At 44.2% G+C, this 24,191-nt stretch overlaps 1 protein-coding gene across 1 annotated transcript; it reads left to right on the top strand.

Moving 5' to 3' along the window:
* The first annotated feature begins 2,201 nt into the window (after window positions 1-2,201).
* IL17RA (interleukin 17 receptor A) lies at window positions 2,202-21,393 on the top strand. The gene is made up of 13 exons (XM_065742543.1): window positions 2,202-2,342; window positions 8,770-8,794; window positions 10,484-10,630; window positions 11,809-11,933; window positions 12,846-12,972; window positions 15,041-15,088; window positions 15,172-15,329; window positions 16,633-16,710; window positions 17,123-17,198; window positions 17,285-17,299; window positions 18,116-18,217; window positions 19,241-19,282; window positions 19,864-21,393. Exons 1-13 carry the CDS (start codon window positions 2,202-2,204, stop codon window positions 21,360-21,362), a joined length of 2,583 nt encoding a protein of 860 aa, XP_065598615.1. The 3' UTR covers window positions 21,363-21,393.
* Window positions 21,394-24,191: the final 2,798 nt, after the last annotated feature.

Genomic DNA, 24,191 nt, shown 5'->3' with positions numbered 1-24,191 from the left:
CCAAACAATTGCCACTTGGCAGATCAAGGGATAAGTTGCTTTGGGTAAATTCTGGCAAGAAGTGGTTGGAATCTGGTCCAGTTTGGGAAGTGTAAATGTAATTTAGGAGCTGATCTCTCACTCAGTCTGACTTCATATCCACACCAATGACTGAGCAATGCAGGATCAAAACTGCTAAAGGCATGGGGTTGCTGTACCTGGCCTGTATCTGTATGGTGTGGTCTGGCCTGGCACAGTACTGCATACCTGTGTTTCCCAGTGACTTCAGGGAAGATGGGGTTCCTCAACACCTCTTCAGTTCAGGCCCTGGAGCATCATTTCCTGCTCAGATCATCAGCTATAACTGTTGATAAATATAAGTGTTTTGCCTTCATTTGGATTGCCCAGAGCTGTAAAAATGACCTCTCTCAAGTATAAACCAGTCAGTCACCTCCTCTCCCACTCTTCCCTGTTCTCCCTGCCCACCCCAGCCCTCCCTCTCACCTCCGCCCAAGTCCTTTCCTCTCTCAAGTCTTTACCTCCTTCCACAATTTTATATCTAGTTTTCATGAAGCCACAGAAATGCTTTTGTAAATAATGCTGTACAGTTTGTAACCATCATGTAAGCCTGTCATCAGTGCCAGAGTCCGTCTTGCCCTCTCGCACGTTTTAAAGTCAACAGAGAAAAGTTAGAGTGAATGGCCCACAAGCGAGCTATAGGGTCATCTCTGTGTGGGACAAATGTATATTCCTGTAAGATTGCATTTTTATCTAAGGAATGATGTTATTTTAAAATTGCTAATAAATTTCTAAACAATGTCCAGATTTGTTTAATATCATAAATGTCACAAGAACTGCTTTGACACCGCTCCCTTTGCTTGGTGGCTGCAATCTAGGAGGACATCCTGCAGCCCCTTGTTTTCCACTGGCAGTCCTCTCTGAGACTGTGGAGTCGCTCGTGTGCACAAAGGGCTGCAGAACAGCATGGGATAGTAACAGACTGTCCTGTTAAATGTTAACTTAGAAAACCCTGTTGCTTGTGTACTATTATCAACACAGATATGCTACCTTGTAATGATGTCCAAGGTATGACTCATTCATAACCAAATAGTTACCGTTTTCTCCACAGGATTCTCTTTTACTAAGTGTATGCATCAAAAAAGGAATGCCTGCAGCCTACACACCGTGTAATTAGTCTCTACATAAGCCATGAAGCTAATGGGACGATAATAAGTAACGTATCACACATTTACTTTTCAATCAAACACATTTGTTCTAACAACACAGTTATCAAGCAATTACGCTGTATGCCAGCTGAGTGCTGTATTGAGTGCCACAGAGTGCTTAGCCCAAGAACACTGGTGTAAGATCAAGCACAAGAAAAAGCATGAATTTATTTTTGTTACGTGTATATTTATATGCCCTAACTTGCACACAAATGTTGGAACCTCGCAGTTTGTTGCTAGGTAGTGGTGTCACACAGCAGCTGGAGCCAGGAGGTGATGATCTCAAGTCGTGGATGCCACCACCAGCGTGAGGAGCTGGAGGACAGGACAGGACAAGCACCAGAGCTCCCGCACCTCCGGGCTCAGGCCTTTGGGCAGACTTTTGCCACCACGGGGCCCAAGGACGCGCTGTGCCCTTGGGGTTGACGGTTGGACTAGATGATCTCGGTGGCCCTTCCCGACCTTATTGATTCTATGATGCTATGCCCTCGGCTGTTGGCGGAGCACGGCTCTGCTGCCGGCTCGCGGCTCCCGGGCTTTGTGCGAGAATCACGTGGAGGTTTTGGTGGTGAAAGCAAGCCGCTTGCGGGCGTACCGCAGCGCAAAGAAAGGTGTGAAACTGGGTTGAGACCGCCGGGAGCAAGCAAGCTCCGCACAGCTCCCTGCGAGCCGCGCGCACGCAGAACCGCCTGTACGGAGCCGCGTGTCGGAATGCCGCCCGCAGCCACAACGCTTCATCGGCACGCGTTCCGCTCACGACGTTGTCCCGACGCCGGAGGACGCCGCCCCGCTCCCCGTCCCGCAGGCCGCAGCGCGGCGAGCAGCACTCCGCCCCGCCCTCCCCGCGGCCGCACCCCCGGCGGGCAGCGCGGAGCCCCGGCCTCGCCCCGCGCACCGCCCCGCCGCGCAGCCCCTCCTCAGGTGCGGGCCGGCCCCGCCCCGTCCCGCGCTCAGGTCGCAGTCCGGAAGCCCCGAGGCCGCGGCGGCGGTGGGGCTATGGCGGGCGCGGGGCGCGCGAAGCTGTCTCCTCCGCTGCTGCTGCTGCTGCTGCTGCTCCTCGTCCTTCCTGTGCCGCCCGCGACCGCCGCGCTGCGCTTGCTGCTGGGCGCCGCGCCGCCCTTCACCTGCTCCCAGCCGGTAAGCGCCGGGGAGGGATCGGGGGTCGTTCCGGGGCGGCTCGGGCCCGGGCAGTGCGAAGCTGCCGGGGCCCGCCCCGAGAGGCGGAGTGCCGCCGCCGCCGCCAACCCCGGGCCGGGCCTCTCCTGTGCCGGGCGCTGCGGCCTCCCGCTCCCGGCCTGCGGGGAGCCACGGGGAAGCTGCGCTGGGGAAGCGGCTGCTCGGATGTGGCTGTACGCCTTTGCTTCGCGGTGGTGGGGCTGCGAATGAGTCCGTACGCGGTTCGCTTTTTGTAATGCAGTCCTTCTTCTGGTCCCTGGAAGCGCGGTGTGCTCCCTGATCTCGTGAGAAAGGAACTTCCCTCCGCATGCGACGTCGGGGTGCGTGTGGTCAGCGATGCGGAGAGAATGAGCTGTTTAAGAGACGAATCCCGTCTGCTCTGTGACACATCTGCTGTTTCTGAGCCTCGTGTGTGCCGTCGCTGGGTGAAGCCTTTAGCACAGCGTCTATCACGTAGTGCAGAAGTCAGAGCACTGGCACAGACTGCCCAGAGAGGTGATGGAGTCTCCTCCTCTGGAGACATTCAAGACCTGCCTGGATGCCTACCTGTGCAACCTGGGCTAGGGAGCTGCTTTGGCAGGGGGTTTGGACTCGATCCTTAGAGATCCCTTTCAACCCCTACAGTCCTGTGATTCTCCTGTCCTGCCAGTGTCGGACAGATGTTGTGCTGAGTGCTGGGCTGACAGACACGTCCTGTGCTCCTGGTGCCATCCTCCTGTCCTCACAGGAAGCCAAGACCCCTCCCAAACTATGGCACTCTTCTTCTGTAACCTTTTCCTGTACGTGTTTTCTGTCTTTTATCTACTCACGCTCCTTAAGTTCAGTCATGCACTCATTCCCATTTTACCTGACCTCTCCTCTGTTGCTTTACACTCCTATCTTAAAAGAAATCCCACAAAAGCATTCATTTCCACAGCTTTACTTTTGGCTGGATGTTGTGTAATTACAAAGTGAAAGCTCTTGGAAAAGGGGAAAGAGGACATTACAAAACTGCATGGGCATCCCAAACACCATTAGTCACGTAGAGGTTGAAAGCAACGTGGTGTGGCGTTCCTGCAGTCCTTGGTGCTTGGACTGACCATTTCCCTGGCTGTCCTTTCTTTCTTCTAAAGGGAAGACAGACCACTGAGCGGAGTGAGGGGCACCTCAGCACAGCGTTCAGACAGGAGCTGGTTTAAACCAAACCTGTGAGCAGCCCCACTGAAGGGAACAGTGCAGCTGTTGGCACATGCGTGCAGAACTGCAACTGAGTGAGGATGCAGCGGTTGGTAGCCATTTCCCTTTTCTGTTGGTTGCACTGCTCTGGGGAAGCTGAGAGCCCCTCCTGTGGTGCTGTAGCTGGGCTGGGTGCTCTGACCACATCCTCCTGCTCACCTGCCACTGCCAGGCTTTTGGGGAAGGGCAGGGTGAGCAGCAGCGGGTTTCCAGCCAGGCTGCGATGTGGAAGAGGTTGTTCTGGAGCAGAGGAGTGAAAGTGTCACATCAGTATTCACAGACACCTGTAATTCTTACAGAAGTAAAATAAATGTTCATTAGTGGAAGCCCAGTGTATTAAAGTGCCAACAAATGCATTTAATGTTCCTTATTCACCACTGCTCCATTCACCAAACTGTAGGCTGAGCAATACAGCTGCAAACAGCTTCCAGTAACTGCTACTGGAATGTGTCATCTCCAGGGAGGCGGGGCTGGCTTTCCTCCCCAGTCACGCACAAGATCCTGTCTGGCTGTTCCCCCCGATGTGTTTCTTTGTAGTGCCCGTCCTGAGGCACCGTGTCTGCTGTCAGTGGGACATGTGGTTTGTGATAACCCTGCCAACCCTAAGAGCTCAGGCAGGTGTGCGTATTTGGGTCATGGGAGTCACTGTTGTTGGCTCAGTGACATTCACTAAGTCTCCAGAGAAAAGTGGATGCAACATCTTGCACAAAGATGAGTGATGGTGATGCATGTGAGGAAGCCTTTTCTTGCTCCTCTTTTACAAGCATATTCACTTTGCTACTGACCTTCTCCCATTGCTTTCTGCAAGGGTTTGCTGTGTAGGATGTAACCACTGACCCCATTCACACTTTGAGCTGCTGAGATAGTTCTGGATTTCTTGGTCCAAAAAGGATTAGTGATCAAAGCTACCAGAACATGATAAAAGAATACCCTCAAAGTAATTTTAATGAAGAAACTTCAGCTTTTGAATTTGGATTATATTTGGCTTAGAATTTGTAGAAGAGAACGTTTTTCTCTACAGCATCTAAATTAAAACATGCACATTTTGTAGAAAATAGTTTTCCACCCGACTTAAACTAACTGGTTTTTAGTAATTATTGGTTTTACGTATTCACATCCTGTAGATCTCTGCTTCTTTGAATGAACAAATCAGGACAGTGGGACTGCAGATGTATTCACATCACACAGGCATCAGGAGAGAGGTAGCGAGGCCTGGAGGTGAGAGGCAGATCTGAGGAGCTGGAGCCCTTCCCACTCAGCAGTTGCTCTTTAAGACGAAATTGGCTGCCTGCCCAGCTTGCTTCAGTTTCTTTCTAGTTACCGCAGCATCCTGCTGGGAAATCTTGGCCTCCAATTATTTCAATTGAATTGTTATGATGTGCTGCTGTTAATCAGTTTCTCATATGTTTCATATTCATGTGTTTCTCTGTGGCATATGGTCTGTTCTTCTCTGATGTTGAAAGGAAGAAAAAGGCTTGAAAAAGTAAAAGAAACAGTTATTTGGCTTTCTGTGAAATATGACAAGTAAACGGGAGGAGGTGACTGCACCAGTGCTCTGCCAGGAGGTTCCAGGCAGCATGTATCCCTGTGCCCTTGGGGCACAAGGATAAGTTTGGCTTGTTGATCTTGAGTATCAATAGGAGAAGAGAACATCTTGGTCAAAGCTTCATCTGTACCAACACGCACGGCACCCTACCTGGCTGCAGGCTTTATCTCCAGCTTTTGTGCAGAGCTCTGCATTTGTTCTACCTTCTCCTCCCATTTGCTTGCTCATCTGTCCTGTGCTGCCTGACATGTCTCAGCTCTGTCAACACTTCTAGTTTTCTGTGGGCGAGCAGAAGCAACCATCACTGTAATTGTATTTCTGTTGTATGATCTAAACTTGTGTTTGCTCATGGAGGGAAAGTAGGTTAATTGTTTCTGCTGACTGCAGCTTTGCTAATGCAGTCTGAATGAGCAAGTGCATCAGATAAGGCTGAAAATCAGCAGTACTCCCCTCCAGTGCTATGGAGGCAGCTCGTGCAATTCTAGAGGTGACTGACTTGTTTTACTGCAAAACTGACTCATTTCTGTCTTTAGTTGCTTCCTGGTTTTTAGCTGTCATTCTTCAGAGTTATGTTTGGTGTAAAGTTGTGTCAGCATTGTGGTTTCATCTCCTTCAGTTGCGTTCCAGTGGCCAACAGTAAGGATGTGCTGTCCGAACTGATTCTTCTTCAGGGAATTCAGTGCTATTGGGTCATCCCTGTTCTGCCTGGGGACTGGGAAGGGAGTGGGCCAGCATTTGGGCTAGTGCAGGCTGCCCTCTGGACAGAGAGTGCTGCCCTCTGGACAGAGTGTCCTTCCCTTCTGGTGGCATCCTTGTTAAATACTCAGCTGCTAACAGTACAGTAAACCAACATGGTTGGTGCAGCCAGTAAACTGTATGGGGTGGGAAAACACTCTTGATAGCCTCTTGAACAGGACAAGGAAGAATGGTTTCAAGCTAAAAGAGGGGAGATTTAAACTGGATATGAAGAGTTTTGGGTTTTTTTTTTTTTTTATATTAAGTGCAGTGAGGCTCTGGAACGGGTTGCTCAGAGAGGTGGTGGATGCCCCATCCCTGGAGACACTCAAGGTCAGGCTGGATGGGGATCTGAGCAACCTAATGGAGCTGTGGGTGTCCCTTGTGTGTGTTCATTGCTGGGGAGTTAGAGCAGATGGACTTTAAGGGTCCCTTCCAACTCAAATCATTATGTGAAAATGTTTGAGTAGGTCTGTGGCACGATGACATGTTGTTGTTGTTTGTCCCAATGGATACTCGGTGTTGAAATTTTAAAGACACCTTAATTACCAGATTTCAGTTCTGAATCGTCATTAACTGATAGAGCGTTCCCTGTTCAGCTGTTCTTTTTCAGTGAATGCCAGAAAGGGAGGAGCCTCATCACTGCAAACATTTCACCCAGGGCAGTACAACTGGAGGAAGAGAGAGTCCACTGATCTGTTGTGCCAGTTCAATGTTCACACTGATAATGAAACAAAACAAATTGTAACTGTTGCTTGGTTAATTGTCTTATCTGCTGATAAACAGAAGCACCAACATGCGGATAAAAGCAGATGGTGCTGCTCTTCAAGCAAATAATGCATTATAATTTATATAACGACTATATCATGGGGCAGTTTACAATAATTACTGATAACTGAAACAACAGAAGGACAGAATGACTGAATAGCCATTGACAGATTTCGACAAAAGACATTAGGTTATGAACCAAACCCATGGCTTGTAGCCCATTATTTCTGTGCTCTGCTCAGCCCAGCCCGCTGCTCACTTGCTCCTCTCAGCAGGCAGGGGAGAGCCAGAGAGTCACAGAAAGGAGACTCACTGTGTCAGGCAGACAGCTGTAAGGAACAGCACGAGAAGGAGCAGGGAGGTTCCTCAGTGCTTCACCAGCTCTGGTCTGCCATGGCTGTCAAATTGGCACTACTGCCATCATAAACCCCAAACACTCTGTGGAGGGTTAATTTCATCCCAGCCAAAAGCAGTGCACCTGTTTATGCAAGGGACACATTGGATAATTTACCTAATATACATCTTTCTCTGAAAGCATAGATAATTTTGTCACAGTTCACTGGCATTTGCTTGCTTGCACTCAAGGTTGTTTCCATTGCCAAATGTTTCCATTGCATATGTTGCATGGGAGTCTTCAGTGGTGGGAAAAAAGAAACCAAAAACTATAACTGATCTGGGAGATACAAAGTTGTGATAACATTTCTATTAAATATACACACATTTTTTTTAGTACGAAAGGATATAAACAGTGGAGGATTTATCTGCCATAGTTAAGTGTGGTGTAATTGTAGGAGTACGGTTCAGATTAAGTTTGTATCTGATACTAAGATTATCTGGGTGCTTCCCCCAGCTGTGGCTGTTTTGACCTTTATAGTCAAGTTCCTCCTCAACATTTTATGTGTTGACATTAAGCAACATGTGTTGCCCAAGGCAGGACACTGCTGTGTGGCTCTTGATGCCACTTGTCCCAAGGCCCCATCCTGCAATGCACTGCCTGGGGCTGGGATTCCCATAGTGAGCTCTGAAATGCTATTCCAGAGCTGAAACAGGGCAGGAGAAGGCAGGAGGTCTGCCTGCATAGATTTGTGTATGTTTAAATGTGCAGGGTAGCCAATTAGGCAGATTTCTTCCTTTCAAATGATTGAAATGAAATGTTGTTTTCTAAACAATAACAATAAATAATACGTTTGACAGTACTACATAAGTATTGTGCTGAATCTTTCTCAATATATCTGCATTAGTGTATCTAAATAGTCCTAAAGCACCTGAGGCAGGTGTTTTCATACTGCCACTATTTATTGCAGTGGATGAAAGCCTTGGTGTTGTTTTCACTTAGGTGAAAACCTGGAAGAGATGTTTGGTTTTATTGCTTGTTGTTTTTTTGCTTTGTTTTGTTTTGTTTTTTTTGTAAACGAGCACAAGGGCATTAATGCCAAATCTGCCAGCTTTTGCTCAAGGTTTGAGAGAGTGCAATTGTGCTGCTGAAATATGACCACTAATGGCTTGTGTGCTTTTCCGTAGCCAGCAGAGCTGTCTTTGCATTTGGAATAACCAGTTGGTCAGTGTGCTTGGTGTGATGCCTGACTGTCCACAAGCCAAGACCCAAGCACACCTTGTGTTGGCTGTATCAAGCTGCAGGGAGGTCAGAGACACCACTGCCTCATCTCCTGTTCTGACCACAGGGCAATGACCATATCCCTCTTTATGTATTGAGGCACAGGAAGAGAGAAGGAGGAAACCTTGCCTTCATCTTGGTCTGCAAAGTTAGCAGAAACTTCTCTTATCATTAGGATCACATTACTGAGCAAGTTCACGTTTTTTTCTTACTGATTGTGGAGTCTCCCAGCATGAACAAAATATGTGTGGGGAAAACCAGGCAGAGCCCCCATCATTTCCACTTGAACATCCATGTCATGTCATTGGGCAGTGGCTAAACCCAAACCTGAGCTTTGCTTTTCTGCAGAATAACTTGATGAAGACTTGTGTGATGGCCGATTCTGCCAGCTTGTGTGCCTTGCTAAGCACTAAATTGCTTTCCTCCCACTACCAAAGAGAAGCAAACTATTTTCAGTTCAGTTTCTATTTGATAAGTAATATTCTTTTTCCTTTTTCTTCCCCCAACAGGATTTAAACTGCCTCGTAGGAAATAGTAAGTCATGTTTTTCTTCATTGCCATGTTCTGATCAGATCACTCCTTTGTTTTTTTAACTGGCTTTATACGGAAAGCCCTTCCTGCTGGAGTAAGAGAGATGTGAGTCTTCAGTTTGATCAGTTTCAGCTAAAAACAAAATGGGAAGCTGTCTCTTTCCCAGGGTAGAGTTGGAGTGTGGGAAAAAGCACATGACCCAACTGGTTTAGTTTATATTTAAATCTAAGGGAGCATAAAGAGTTGCAGCTGAGTGTATATTACCAGATATGAATTGGAGAAGGAAACTGAAGCTATTGTAGGTCACAGATTTTAAACATTTTTAGTGAGAGAAGGGCTGGGTGGGATGGGATTGAATCATATTTCCCATTGGCAGCTAGGCATTTCAGTACAGTCTGGGAGCACAGCGAAGCCAAGCTGCAGCTCCACCATTACAGTTCTGCCTTGATTGAATATTTGGTTTAAATTCTGCCTCTTGGTTCCAAGTACATTTTTCTGTTCTGGGGGAAAGATTTGTTAGTGCTTGGCACGCTTCTCTGTAAGGTACTTCAATTTCGCTAGGTTTTCTATAGATTTTTTTTTTTTTTTGGTGGTAAAATGAGCATCTGAGGATTTTCCAGCTATTTCCTTCGCTTAAAATCAGACTGTCATGAGCAGGTTTAGTTCTTGTGTGGATGCAGGAAATAGCTGCAGAATGTCATACTGGGCTCTGCAACAGCTGTATAATCATTCCACCTCTTATACATATATTTATTTATTTATTTATTTATTTTAATGCACTCAATGATCACGGGTATGACAGTTCGGTTCTTCTTTTTCCCCTACCTTCAGGTCTGACAGTTAATAGATGCTCTATCATTTGATAGTTAAAATTTTCTTCTGGATTTTTCATTTTTATTTCAGAAAAATGCGTACGGTTGGGCCTACACTGGCCACCATCACAGATCTATTTAGAATATTGAAGCACTAACAGTTTCCCACTCGCAGCTCCTTGTTGACTTGGCAGCCCTGTTCTTCCTGTGTTGGTGCTTCGCTCATAGTCAGCAAAGCTATTTTTAATGTGCCCTGATGATCTACTTAGACTTTTGTCCGACATTGCACTTATCATGTCTGTCACACCTGGTATGATTTTCTGATGGGATTACAGACCCTGTTTTCCCTAACGCTCTGTTGACTGACATAAATTATTTTTCTGTCCAGAAGGCTCATTCATTGAAGAGAAGCAGCACAAAAGCAGTCACTGGAAGCTGAATTCAGATGTGTATTCAAATTAGAAATAAGGCAGTTGTTTCAAAAGTTAATTACATTGTTTAAAAAACTGCTTACTACCTAGCATTATGGTTGGAAGGTTTAAAGTAAGTGCTAGTGTAGCACAGTTCTGTTTCAGCTGCAAGATGGGGACTTGCTGCAGGAAATACTGAGTAAACTTACTTGACCTGACTAGGTTATCTGATAATCTACTAATGGATTTCAAGGAAAAGAGGAAGTGAAGTGTAAGTTACCAGAATGCCTGAATTGAGAATATCATGGGCAATTTATGAATTATTGACACAGTGAAAGCTGCCTTTTTGAACAGCAAAGCAACCTGTCACTTAGATTTGCCCTCTGAGTAACCTTTACCCAGGCAGTAACAGCAGTTAAGCAGACCTTATTTTGTCCTCCTCTGGATAACAGCTTTTATTTGCTGGGCAGGTACCTGCATAGAGAGGAGCTGGCTGCAGAATCAGACGTGGACACCTTCTGCTCCCAGTAGCCTTGATGTCTTCTCTGATGTTTTCCGTCAGACAGATGGAGAGCTGCTCCCGGTGCTTCGGATAGAGTGGAAGGTGGCCACTGATGGTAAGCAGAACAAAGGAATGAGGTGTGATCTAGTAAGGACAGGGAGGAGAATTAATGATCTGAAGACTTTCAGTGATTGAGCTGTGGAAGGACAGCTTGATATCTCGGCTTTTGGCTGCTTTGCTTTGCTTTTGATTAAGGGGTACTTTTGCTTTTTCTTGAGGAATGAATCGGAGTTTGGAATATGCTGGAGATTCAAAAATTTAAAAACTCTCCCATTAGCATAATAGCATAATTTAGGGATAATAGCAGTTAAAATGGGAAAAACAGATAAAACCTAATGCAAGAGTGGCATATACATTTACCACAATAGCAAGGAAGGGGGAGGGCGGGAACGGAAGACTTGTCCTACAAGATTTGCCTTTTCAGTGCAATAGTAGTGTCTGCCAGTCTCATGCAGGAGAATTGCATCTATAAGCTAGACAGATAGGAGTTAATATGAGAGCATGCAAATGGTAGTTCATGCACTGTTAACCCAGTGCAAATGCCCCCTCTTTAGGGATATGCACATGTGCCTTGGTAAAAATAATAATAATAATTGTGTTATTAGAATCTTAATGAGTACTAGTTAGGTTTTCTTATTGTCCAAATATCTGTTGGTTTTCTTTGTTTGTGTATGGTGTTCTGCTTATGTGTTCTCATCCATGATTTTGCACCTATTCGAGATAGGAAACAAATCTGCTTAATTCTGCTTCTGCAGGACCTACATTTGAGGGCAGTATAGAACTGTTACCTCAGTATAGCTGAAAAGCAGATGTGGCTCAGGTAATGCAATTGTTTGGTGTAGCCATTTTTATGAACTTGCTCATTGGGATTGCTTATATCAAGTAAAACAATGTTTGCTTTGGTGCCAAAACCACATAAAGCAGAATTGAAAGGCAGAGCTAAGCACAACACCAAACAACCCAAGAATTGCCAGGGTACCTATATTTGCCTCCTGCTCTGCTCCTTCATCAGCACAGATGGAGCTCTTGCTGTGCAGGACAACCTGTAAGCTAGCAATGGTGTTAGTCAACCTTGTATGCTTGGTTTTTAATAGCCAGTTATCTCTGTGCTGAGATCCCCAGCACCTTAAAGGACAACAACTTGAGGCACAGTGGTGATCTCTGCGGGGTTGCAGCCTGCACTCATGCAGCTGACAGGAAAGGGAAAACACATTTCTGTCTGTGTGCCTGCAGCTAGCATCCGGTATCTCCGAGGAGCAGAGCTGGCTGTGATGCAAGTGAGCAGCAATCAACAGATCTGCGCCCAGTTTGAATTTCAGAACAATTTGCCTCTTCAGGTCCGTCCAGATGGAGGCCGGGTAAGTGCTAAGGGCCCTGAGCTACTATGGGTTTAGTTCTGTTTTTCCTATCTTACAGCAAGGCTACCTTTTTTTTTTCCTCTCTTTATGTACAGACTCATTAGTCAGAAAGTTGATGTAACAATCAATATATTGGGTCTGAGGCCTGGTGTCTTACCCATTTTGTTTTACGCTTGCATGTGGCCGTCCAGAAGCTGCTCTACTTGATTTCTCTTTTACTTCTACTGTTCTCTAAGTACTGTTGATTTCAGCACCTACCACGTGTCACTGTTCTGGATGTTGCTTAAAGCGAACAGTTGTGGAAGTTTTTGAGTTCTGTTTGGCTATTGTGACACAGCTTCCTTTGTAACTCAGCCTTTCTTTTCACTTCAAGTTCTCTCTTGTACTTTCTTGATGAAGAGGAGAGCACCAGCCTGATCCTTCCAGCTTGTGTTTGGTTTAGGAAACTCATCAGTAAACTGCTGAGCACCCACAGCCCTCCTTACAGAACAGGATTTTGGAGTTTGTTCCTTATCTCCCTGAACTGGGCCAAAGTTCGTTTACCAACTGAAGCCATTGCCTCTTCCAGAAATTGAACAGCTTTCCTGATATGTGGAAAACAGCACAAACTTAATGTATATATAAAATGGCCAAGTACAGAATTCCACACAGTTGTTTACTATGAGACTGCAGTAGCAGCTCAGAGATTACCAGGAGATATTTTTTTTTCCCTTCATTCCAAATGTAAGAATTTGAGATAGACCAGAGAACGGATACATTTAATGCTTTAATGCATATTGTTTGTTTTGTTGTTCTGTTCAGTCAAGCTTAAGAAAAAAAAAGTTCATATAAGACAACAGGATGGGACAGGACCTGTTAATTTCAGTTTCTTGATAGCACAGCAGTCTCATTTTGAGTGTGTTTTGTTTTCAGTGGAATTTCACTTTTAACCGCTTTGAGGTGGAACCTGGCCAGACTTACCAAGTGACTGTCTACCACCTACCCAAACTGAGTGTAAATGGAGACTACAATTGCAAGTCTGTCTCTCTCACAATGCCTGGTAAGAGATGCTCTATTTTCCTTAGGATTTGAGCTTAGGACTTTGTTTTCTAGCTGCTGGACCTGTTGTATTAGGTTGTTGTTTTGTTGTTTGTTTTTTTTTTTTTTCCAAACTAGGCCCATGAACTGTGAGCAAGTTTGGTAATAAAGTAATAATATTTTTCAGCACGGGTGCAGCTGTGTTGTAGGGATAAATGAGATATCACCATGTGAGACAGGCTACCTGAAAAAAACAAGAAGTCAGACTGAGGAGACTGCAGCCCAGAGTCATTAGTCTTCATGAGAGCTGGTGATGTGATGGGAGCAGAGCCTGGAGCAGCAGTGTCACATTCACACACATTCAAATTCATATCCCATAGGGTGAAGCATGAGTGACCAGGAGTGTGTTGACTAGGATGGGCAGACAGGGAGGGTGTGGCACAGCAGTTCTAGCAGGCAGGAGGCAGACTACTTCCTTCTCATGTGGGAACATGACAGTGCAGCACTCTATTGAAACAAACGTGGTGACCACCTGCCACAACAGTCAGGCTGAGGCAGAAACCCAGACAAAGGGGCCACAACCTTACTGGGCTGACACATGCATTCTGATGAAGCATCTGAGGAGAGACAGAGCTGCTTAAACCTTCAGTTGCATGGGCCTTCCAGACTCTGGAGGGCCTGAGTAAAGAGAAGGGTGTCATGGTTGCAAGCCTGTCCAGATTGTTGAACTTATTGACCAGGTGTCCATGTTGTGAGAAGAAAACACCAGGCTGATATGCATCCAGCAACTGGAGAGAAAGAGGTTGTTACATGCTATCATGCAGTGACATGGGCTGACCAACAGCACTGTCTGAAGTCCCAGCAAGGGGAAAAATGTAAGCAGGCTTCCAACGCTGTGGACACACATGGTAAAAACATGCAGGATGAGGGAGACTGGACCCTTGTCACTGTAACAAACAGTTACAAAGCTCTTAGAATAGAGAAGTGGATTTGGATAGTGGTTCAGAACTGGAAAGGAACTGCTGAAAGTCTGTGATGCTAGCCTCTCACCTGTGCTACAAGTCAGCATCCTTGTTTCTGGGATCCTATGTCCAGCAGTTTGTGAAATCTCTTCTTGGAATCAGGTGGAGGGACAAAGCATTAAAGGCCAGACACTTTGATTCTGATTGTCTTTAGTTCCTGCACAGGAAATGTTGCCATTGAAAGTTTATCATATAATCTTTAGAATTGGAAGGGACCTCTGAAGGCCATCTATTCCAACTCTCCAGATGCTATGTTATGCTCTCTAGAATATTATATGCTCCAGAAGGCTGAACAAAGCATTGGACTCAGGTCTCTGACTTTTGAGGCATTGGATTGTGGTGACTAAACAGTAATTTGTACCTAAATCTGAAATGGACTATGGGTGCCACTGTGAGGGGCTGTTTGAAGGTGAGCTGCATTTCCTGAATTTTGATAATGAAATGTTCAGAACTGGAGCAGATACAAAGATATTTCATCTACATGAGCAGTGCTGTCAACTGGCCTCTCATGCTTTTCACAGATTGTCTCTACTTCCTTTATTTAAGTCTTTCAGAATTACCACTCTGGAAATTGGAAGTACAGATCAAAAAGGTGAGGGTGCACTCAGTCTTCAGCCATCCTTTATTGTACATGGTCACACTGAGCCCTTCTGCTTTTAACTTCCTCAGTTCCTCAGAAACCTAATGCGTTGCATCCAGGTCAGCAGCTGCAGGGAGCTTTGCTGATTAGAGCTTACCTGCGAATGACAGGGGCCTAAACTTGAAAGTTGGAAAAGTAAGATCTATAATTTTTTTCAACTTTTTAAACAAGCAGTTGTAATTGTGAATAAAATACGATGTGTTTTTAGTCTTTTCTTGATAGTATCTCTCTAATGAAAAAAACGTAGCATCAGCAGAAGGACTAGTTTATACATTGCAAACTGATGTCTCTGCTGTAGAAATACACTCCTGCTTTGGAGCAAAGGTCTGCTCATCATGTTATGTCTCTGGCTTCTGCTAACAGATTGGTTATTTCTCCTAAACAGCAGTACAGTGTTTCTGACTGGTCACTGATGGTCTGTCTTGCAGATTGCAAGGACCCTCTGATGAAAAGAACCACCCCGTGCATAAAGACAGGTAGGAATTCGTCTGAGTCATGGATGTTCTGTTGAGATGCTTTTGATATTTGAGAAACTTGGGAATATCTGCACTACTTCCAGGCAGCCTGTGGGAGCCCAAGATCCAAGCTAAAAGTTTAGATGATACAACTCTGCTTGTGAGCTTTAACCCATGGATGGAACCAACCCGATATCAAATTCATGTGACCAGCTTCCTGAATGAGAGGAAGTGTAAAATGATCACACGTGATGTCACAGAGGTAATTACCTTCCCAAATGATATCAATTATATCTTCTGTGGTAATTTAGACAAACATTTCTTTTAACAGTTGTTAAAGGAGTTGGAGCCAGAATGTGGGAGATCTAACAAATGCAGTTGCACAGCAATTTGAAAGTTATTTTCAGATTGTTATCTTGCCTTTAAAAAAGAGAAATTTCTGTCAGGAATTTGGTGGATAGAAGACTAAAAGAGGTGTATGTTTGTTGTTTTTTTTTAATGCATGAGGTGGAGCATAAGCACCTGCAATGGAAATGGAATTTTGACTTATGACTCTTTGGCCCTTGTTAACTTTGTCAAGCTAGTACCTGGGAGATAGGACTAAATAAATTAACCAAAATTAGGGTATAACATTTTGATAAATCATTGAAGTAGTTTGTTCAAAGTGATGGTATGGGGAGAGTTGGTGGTTTGATTGGTTGTTTATTGTTTCGGTGAGGTTTTTTTGTGTGGTTTTTGCTTTGTTTTGTTTTGTTTTTTTAAGAACGAGGCACTTGTTTGTAACAGGTGCTTCAATTAAACCATCAGTCAGTTCCTGCAGGTCTTGCAACCTGTGTGCTTGAAGAGCACAAAGCAGATGCAGAATGCCTTTTGACAAAAAAAACCCTCCCCTTTCAGGCATCTGAGGGAAGAGGGATACTGAATATTTGTTACCAGTCCCCACCCTTCCCTGGGGGAGGGCAGGTAAACTGGCATTCAGCTTGCTTAGTTGTTCAGTTTCTTCCATACTTTAAGTTCTTATATTCCACATACTGATGCATGTCATGTTATTACAGCAAGTACAGCTGTGTGCACATTTCCTAACAGAGATTAATAAAACTCACTTTGGAGTATATCTTTGCTGAGCATTGTAAAGAACATATTTACATTATTATTAAATTGATGAATTCTGCAGGTAACAAAGGACAAACTTGTCAGCTCTTATGCCAGAGGCAGCAGTGTTGACAGTTTTTTTTTAATTAAACACATGAGGAACCTTGTTAATTAAACATTTACACATTAAATAACTCAAGATATTAACATCGTTAGCTTAAGCTTACAGTTTCTTAACATATTTGAAGTTACGCAGTGTACAAATTTGTTTCCTGTTATTTGAGCAACCTTAGTGTGCTGTGTTAGTGTTAACTATGTCAATCACACGTGATGGTGGCCAGACCTTTTTAACAATAATTAGAAATATCTGTGTCTTCATAATGCTCTGTATTTTCACCTCAGCTTCTTGTATTTTTTCTTGCTTTCATTCCATTTTCTTCTTCCATCCATTAACTCACAAATGACTTCTGCAGGGTGAACTGCAACCACAAGCAAATGTCACAGTCAAAATGGAGAAGAACGTGAGAGCTTGCTGCAACTACAAAGTACAGGTGTGATCTCAGTGTTATCTCTGTTATTTCTTCCTCAACAAGGCAATGTGCGGTTTAAGAATTCTGTATTTCTCACACAGTGTTTTGTTCTTTACCTGCATCAGGGAAATGATAATTATGGCAGAAAGAATTTCTTTATAAGGTCTTCTTTATAGACAGTGGCTTCTCCTTAGTTTAGAGTTGCCAAGTGTGAAGTGGGACTGGCAGGTGCACAGTCACAGAAGCTCCCTGCCTTGTTTATTTATAGTGAACAGTGCAAGAATTCTTGGTTCATCTTCTTTTCAGAAGGGAAGTGGGAATTTTATGTCCCTGTGCAAATGTAGAGGGAGTATAAGGGCAGAGAGGAAAGCCAAGCTGGAACAGAATTGCTTTTAAGAGTAGTTTTTGTTTTCTGCATTTATTTTGTCTGCAGATTCAACCATTCTTTGCTGTCTGTGGTACAGACTGTCTGAGGCACTCTACTTTCATCCCATGTTCACCAGTTCCAAGTGAGAATTCCATTTCTCTAAATTAGCTTCTCAATTTTTGTTATGGATGAGAGCTGAATTTCTAATGTAACTCTTGTCTTTTGCAGGTGTCGGCCCATCAGGTAAGGTCTCCTAGTGCCCTGAATCATCTCTTACTTCTCTTTTTACTGTCATATCAAATAACAAATGATCCTTCCTGACCCAATGGCTGGGAAATGTCTCATTGTACCACTGAGTTCAGAATGAATTATATTACAGTTACTAAATGACTTTAAGAAAGCAAGTATTTGTATGCAGCATAAACCTTAGAGAGCACTTTTTTGAGATACTTGCATAAAATTCCTTGAGAAACGGTTTTGACAAGAAGAGCCTTAATATAAAATACTTTCTGTCACTTTGCTTAGTGGTTGTTTTTTTTTGTAATTGCATAATATTAAGAAGCTTTTAGAGAGAACAGCTTGCTCTATTCATTTCTACAAATGTCAAGATAAATCATGTGCATAATGATTTGACATCCTTTTTTGGCTGCAGTGACACCTGATTTAAGAAAAAAGCACCTGTAGTTTGGAAAATAATGCCTTGCCCATAATGGGAAAAATAAAAAAGAGATTTTTTTGAAGATGTGTTATGTGAAACAGGCAGGACCTGGGCTGCATACCTGTCAAAGCTTGATAAACATTTCTGTGTAGACAGAAAGATTATTGATCCTTGTTTTCAATGTGTTGCGCATACAGTTATTTGTGGAACATATCTGTGGTGCAAGACAGCATGATGAATGCAGGATGTTGTTGTGAGGAGTGACTGTGGTGTGGTATGCTGTAGCAGGGAAGTACTGGATTACCTGTAGCTCTTGGCCCCTGCTACTTAACAAACCTCTGTTCCCAAGTGAAACTCTGTGTTTGTGTAAACAATGTCTGTGTGCTCTTTTTGTACCACAGATGATATGATGATATGGGTTTACTGGTGTATCACTGGGATCTGTGTGTTACTGGTGGGATCAGTCATAGCAGGTGTCATTTGTATGACCAAAAAACGAGCAGGTAAGACTCATACCAAGTAGAAACAAAAGACTCGGTGCTCAAACTACTTTTCCTGTTTCTGTAATTATTCCTCTTACTGCTTTGTTTCTTCCCATTCTGATGTAGTGCCACTAAAATAATGTCTATGTAAATACTTTCTTCTGATCTACACTGTGGGATTTGTAGGATCCACCCTCTCAAATAAAGTCTTTGATGGATTATGCTGTCTGATACTCTATTTTCATGTAGATCTTCAGGATCTTCAGAGCTCGCGAGGGGAAAAAGAAACTTCATAGTTCAGCCCTTTGATTCCTGCAGATTGCTGCAGATATCCTCTCCATTTATTTTTTTTTCTTCTCCTACATTATGCAAGAGCTTTACAGGACAGAAACTTCTAATTTGTCCAGACCATAGTCTTTCTCCTGATTCCCCCAGAGTCTCTGCAAAATTCATTTTCATGCTTTTTTGAGCTTAAGTAATCTTCTTCCACATTCACTGAAAAACATGATGCAAAGACTTACGTTGTACAGACTGGAGAACTGAGTGATTAAGAACGAATTCCAAGTCTACTACTGCTATAACTGTGGGCTGATTATCACAGGAGAAGGAATGATGGGAAATATTTTGGAAATTTTCTTAATATAAATTGATCTGTAACATGTGGATAGAGACATTTTAGCTCCCTGTTTAGAGAAGCCTCTTAAGAAAATGCTGTCTCTCCAGCATTAAAGAGAAGTAGGATCATGTTTGGGGTTCTGTACTTCTTAGATCAGAGGAAGATGGAGAAAATTGGTTTTGTATGCATCTTTTCTCCTCTCCGAGGAGAAATGTAGTTAAGTACATAGCAAAATGGGGTGATACAAGTCTTTATTCATTTAGTATATTCCTTATTAGACTTTTTCATGCCCATCTTTATCTTAGTGTTGTCTTCAACCCCATGCAGTTAAAGATTTTTGAATGTGGCCATTGAAAGGGGTTGCCATTTTAAGGGGTTAACTTTATTTCTTACTTTCAGGACTGACAGTGACTTTCTCTCTCTTCCAGGACACCAACAAGGGAAGTGCAGCCACTATGATTTGCAAACTGGTAAGTTGTGCTGCCAGGTACATGTAATGTATTCTGTTAGTAACTGTTCAGACAGGGACTGTCCTGCACTCCGCTCCTCTGTAGGTGTTTCTCAAAACCAAAACATGGCAGTGAGATTTTCCAGTTTAGTCAAAAGACACTTCGTAATTACCAGTAGCATCAGACAGAGAATATGCAAGTTGGAACACTGTTTTTGGTAGATGGGAGATATTTGTTTTGTAAAGTGAGTGACCTAGCTGAGGCTGCACTGGCAAAAACATCTTTGATCATCTGAACAGAAGCAACAGGAGATTGTTCTCAGGTGCACTGAGCTCTCCAGTGGAAAGTATAGCTACGTTTGCAAGTCTCTTGAAGCCTATGTGTTTTACTTCAGTGTGGCGACATTCCATGAACTACCCAAGGATCAACATAAATCACAGCTACACTGTCAGGACTTTAGTATAACATTTTTACAACAGTGTGTTGTCCCTGCATGTTGCCAAAATAGCTCCAGAACTGGTACTCAGTATAACATTTTGTTAATGTTATCCTGTGTTGATTGCTACTGGAACGTGGTTGGGATTAATATTTCTGTCTTTCAGCAGTGCCATCTACCGACCTTCCTCTACCACCCCTAAAGCCTCGGAAGGTTTGGATTGTGTACTCTGCCGATCACCTGCTCTACGTGGATGTGGTGTTGAAGTTTGCTGAGTTTCTGATGACTGTCTGTGGCACTGCTGTAGCCTTAGATCTGCTAGAAGATCATCAGATCTCAGAGTTTGGGCCATTACCCTGGCTTACTCGACAGAAAAAGGAAATGGAAGAGCTATCTTCAAAGATCATAATCTTATGCTCACGAGGCACCCAGGCCAAATGGCAGGCCATGCTTGGGAGCACACCTGTTTGTCTCAAGCAAGATCAGCAGAAGCCAACAGGAGACCTGTTCACCCCAGCCTTGAATTTGATCCTGCCAGATTTCAAGAAGCCAGCCTGTTTTGGAATGTATATAGTCTGCTATTTTGAAGGGATAAGTAGTGAGAAAGATATTCCTGATCTGTTCAACGTCACATCCAGGTACCAACTGATGGACAAGTTTGAGGATATTTATTTTCGGATTCAGGACTTGGAGAAGTTTGAACCTGGCCGCATCCATCGAATCCAGGAAATCACAGCTGAAAACTACACTGATACCCCTAGTGGGAGGAAGTTGAAAGAGGCAGTTCAGAAGTTCAAGAACTGGCAGACAGAGCACCCAAACTGGTTTGAGGCTGAAAGCATCAGCCTGGATAGTGATGAAGAGTTGCAGTCCCTAAACAGAGAGAGCCAGGTGGATTCCTTGCTAAGTGAACCAGGTGGAATTGTGAAACACCAGCTCCACCTGCGAGAACCTGACCCTAACTGCTGTTATGTCGTCAATCTCCACGTTCGTGAAGGTGAGAGCAGAGGGTGTAAACTACAGCCTCAGCTTAATCTCTGTGGAGATCCAGCTTCTCAGACTCTGATTGTTCCTAAGGATGAGGCTGCTTCAGTTCAGGTAGTAGAGCCAGTCTCTTCCACAGAAGACCGAAATATACTTGGCCATCATGTGCTGAGTAATGAGGACTTCATGGAAGGAGTTCCTCTTCTGGAGACGAGTTTTCCAATGAGGAATAACGTCATACTCCATGACGACTGTGACGTTTCAGCAGTAGATGACCAGAGTCCTGCAAATCTCTCAGGTGAACTGAGGCACCATCTGAATGGACTTATGTACTCTCTTTATCAGCAGAGTGTCATTCCTTCGGATCCATGTTTCTGTCAGGAGGAGGCTGACAAGCAGCACCAGTTGATCTTTGAAGATCAGTGCAAGGACCAAAGACAGTCAGTGCAGTCAGACCAGGGCTACATCTCTAGATGTTCTCCTTTACCTCCCGATGACCCTGTGGAAGAGGAGGAAGAGGATCAAGAAAACCAAGTGGTTTGTCAGGAACTCTCTCCAGAGGTCTTGAACAGTCTAAAGAGCCTCCAGCAACAGCTCTTTTTCCAGGACATTCAACGGAGCTCTGAGTCGGGGTATCCAGCGGAGCTGATGAATGTGAGCCCATCTCCAGAGGAATCTTAAGCTCTATCTGGGACCTGCTCCATCTGAAATATGCAGATGGAAGGTGGTACCACATCCAGCACTGAAACTGCATTTCCAATGCCATCCTCCTTGTATTACTTGTGACTTTTTGGTGGGATCTTCCTGTCTGCTGCAAGGAGGCAGGGTTGCCCAGCAGTTGGGTATTATCTCTGCTTCTAATCTCTGTATGGAGAGAAGCAGCAAATACTAGCCATCACTGTGACAGAACAGGCAGTAGTACTGCTCCTGGGGGACATGTAGTATGTCGAGCCCTCACTGCAGAAAAATTACTGTGGTTCATCCACTAGTGCCTTCAAAACTCCCTCCAACTGTAATGGTTTTATTGCACTGGACAGAAAACAAGGCCAAGAAACAGGTTATAGAATTAGATAATGTGGTAAACTTTGCATTGCCAGTTTGAGGGGGTTTTTTATTTTTTAATAATGTGTTAAAGATGTGTGCCTCAAACTTCAGCTAGGTTAGGGCTGTCTTTATGTGATCACATAATGGTTTAGGCTGGACCAGATAACCTGCAGAGGTCTGACAGCTCTGCTCAAGTAAGGCAACCTACAGCAGATTGTCCAGGCCCATGCTCTGGTTGCTTTTGACTATCTCCAAGCAGGGAGACTCCACAACCTCTCTGGGCAACCCTGTACATTATCAGCTGTGCTGTAAAAAAGTGCTTCCTGGTGATCAGAAGGAAACTCCTGTTTCTATTTGTGCCTTTTGCCTCATGACCTGTCACTGAGCACCAATGCCTGACTCTGTCCTCCTTCATACTCTCCCTTTATTTATGAACATAATACCTAGGATAGGATGAGAGGGAATGGTCTCAAGTTGTGTCAGGGGAGGTTCAGATTGGATATTAGGGAAAATTTATTTTCAGAAAGTGTGGTAAGGGATTGGAACAGGCTGCCCAGGGAGGTGGTGGGTTCACTGTCCCTGGAAGCATTCAAGAAACAAGGAGATGTGGTTCTAAGGAGCATGATTTAGTGAGCACTGGTGGTAAGTGGACAGTTGGACTATAGATGATCTTAGAGGTCTTTTCCAACCTTAATGATTCTGTCGTTCTACCTAGATAAGGTGGCCCCAAGCCTTCTCTAGGCCGAACAGTCTTAACTCTCAGCCATTCATCGTAAGATGAAGTTCCAAGACTGAGCTGGATACACTAGGAAGCCTTATTCATGCAAGTGATCCTCTGTTGGCCCATGTAGCATTGACTGGGTAGCGGACTAGTTGGAGCTGGCATTTGCTGTAGGTATTGTCACAGTTTCTGCAGTCCAGCCAGCTGGTTGCAGTTCATGAGATACAAGCACCTCCAAGCCTTTCTGCTTTGTGTTCAGATACACTTGTCAAATTCTTTTCCTTTTAAGCTAACGTGTCAAGAAATGTTGAGATCATTTTATTAAGGCTTTTTAAATGTCTGATATCTCAGAAGATAATCTGCTTTTTTGAGTTGCAGCTCATGTTTTATTATGTATATTTTATACTTTTGTTTATGACTTGTTCTTTAAATTAAAAACAAGAATGCTTTTGGATATATTTACTTAAATACTCGTGTGTCCTCAATTCTGCCTAGGATAAGGTAGATAAGGATTTCTTCTGGCAAAATTGAGACTGGACCAGCTGGCAAGCACCAAAACATGCCCACAGGGCACTGATGGATACAGGTGGGGGCCTTCACATGTGTGGGAAGAGCACATACCTTCCAAATGGGTGTTACACAAGTTGAATGCTTGTCATTTTTGTGTGGGGCCTGGACAGTGAAGAGAGCCATCAAGAAAGCTGGCTGTCCCTGCAGCAAAATGCTCAGGAACACCCGAGTGCTGCACACAACCAAACTTCAGACATTATCACTCTACAGCTCCCTGAAAGGAGGTTGTGGCAAGGTGGTCAGCCACTTCTCCCCGGTAACAGTGATAGGGTGAGAGGTAAGGGCCTCAAGTTGCATCAAGGGAGGTTCAGGTTGGATATCAGGAAACATTTCTTCTCAGAGGAAGCGGTGAGGCATTGAAACAGGCAGCCCAGGAAGTGGTCAAGAACCACGTGGGTGTGGCACTGAGGGACGTGGTGTAGTGGACATGGTGGTGATGGGCTGATGGTTGGACCAGGTGATCCTAGAGGTCTCTTCCAACCTTTCTTATTCTATGAAAGTTGGTGCTACCTTCATGTCCTGTCTGCACAGGACCTAATCCATTGGGAGCTAAGCAAGTGGTAGCTGTGAGCTCAGAGTTTCTCCAATGAGAACTCATTTCTCAGATTACATGAATAATTGCCGTCTTGCTGATCCCAGTTCTTAAAACTTCTTTTATCTTACAGTAATTAGCATTTAAATGATATGGGATGTTTTTTTTTTTTCCCATGAGCTCTTTTCAAGATGCACTTCTGTGAATCATTTAAGTAGGAAGCTCAGAAGTGTCATCTGGATTTTTTATGTCTTCATTATTCCCTTCTCAAGTAGTCCCCTTGGTGTTGCAGCTTTTAGAATTCGCTTCCACTTACAAGAAGTTTGTTTGAGGGGAAAAATCCAGACACTATTTTAGCAACTCAACATGAGGAGAGCAAGTAACACTAATGCATCTGTTGGTCCCTGAACACAAAACTGAAGAGCTCAGCAAGACTCAAAGGAGAACAAAATCAGTCACAAGTTTCTAATTTTATTTTAACAATCTTGCTTTTTAAAAAATACAGCTTCTGATTAATGCCAAGGGGATGCCAAGTGTCCACTGGCCACAGGCCTCACATCTCACTTCATTTTCCCATTCTGAAAGAGCAACAAAATGCTAAATAGCTGAGCTTTGCTGCAAGCCCTGTAACAGGACCCCAAGG

This window comes from Cyrtonyx montezumae, unplaced genomic scaffold (assembly GCF_038088225.1).
Source record: "Cyrtonyx montezumae isolate F1298 unplaced genomic scaffold, pur_monq_1.0 scaffold_3, whole genome shotgun sequence".
Lineage (NCBI taxonomy): Eukaryota > Metazoa > Chordata > Aves > Galliformes > Odontophoridae > Cyrtonyx > Cyrtonyx montezumae.
This window is presented reverse-complemented; position numbering and strand designations above follow the sequence as displayed.

Coding starts and splice junctions, on each gene's coding strand:
- IL17RA (XM_065742543.1), top strand. CDS start 2,202: ATGGCGGGCGCGGGGCGCGCGAAGCTGTCTCCTCCGCTGCTGCTGCTG. Junction 16,711..17,122: donor GCTGCAACTACAAAGTACAG/GTGTGATCTCAG, acceptor TTTTGTCTGCAG/ATTCAACCATTCTTTGCTGT. Junction 18,218..19,240: donor TATGACCAAAAAACGAGCAG/GTAAGACTCATA, acceptor TCTCTCTTCCAG/GACACCAACAAGGGAAGTGC.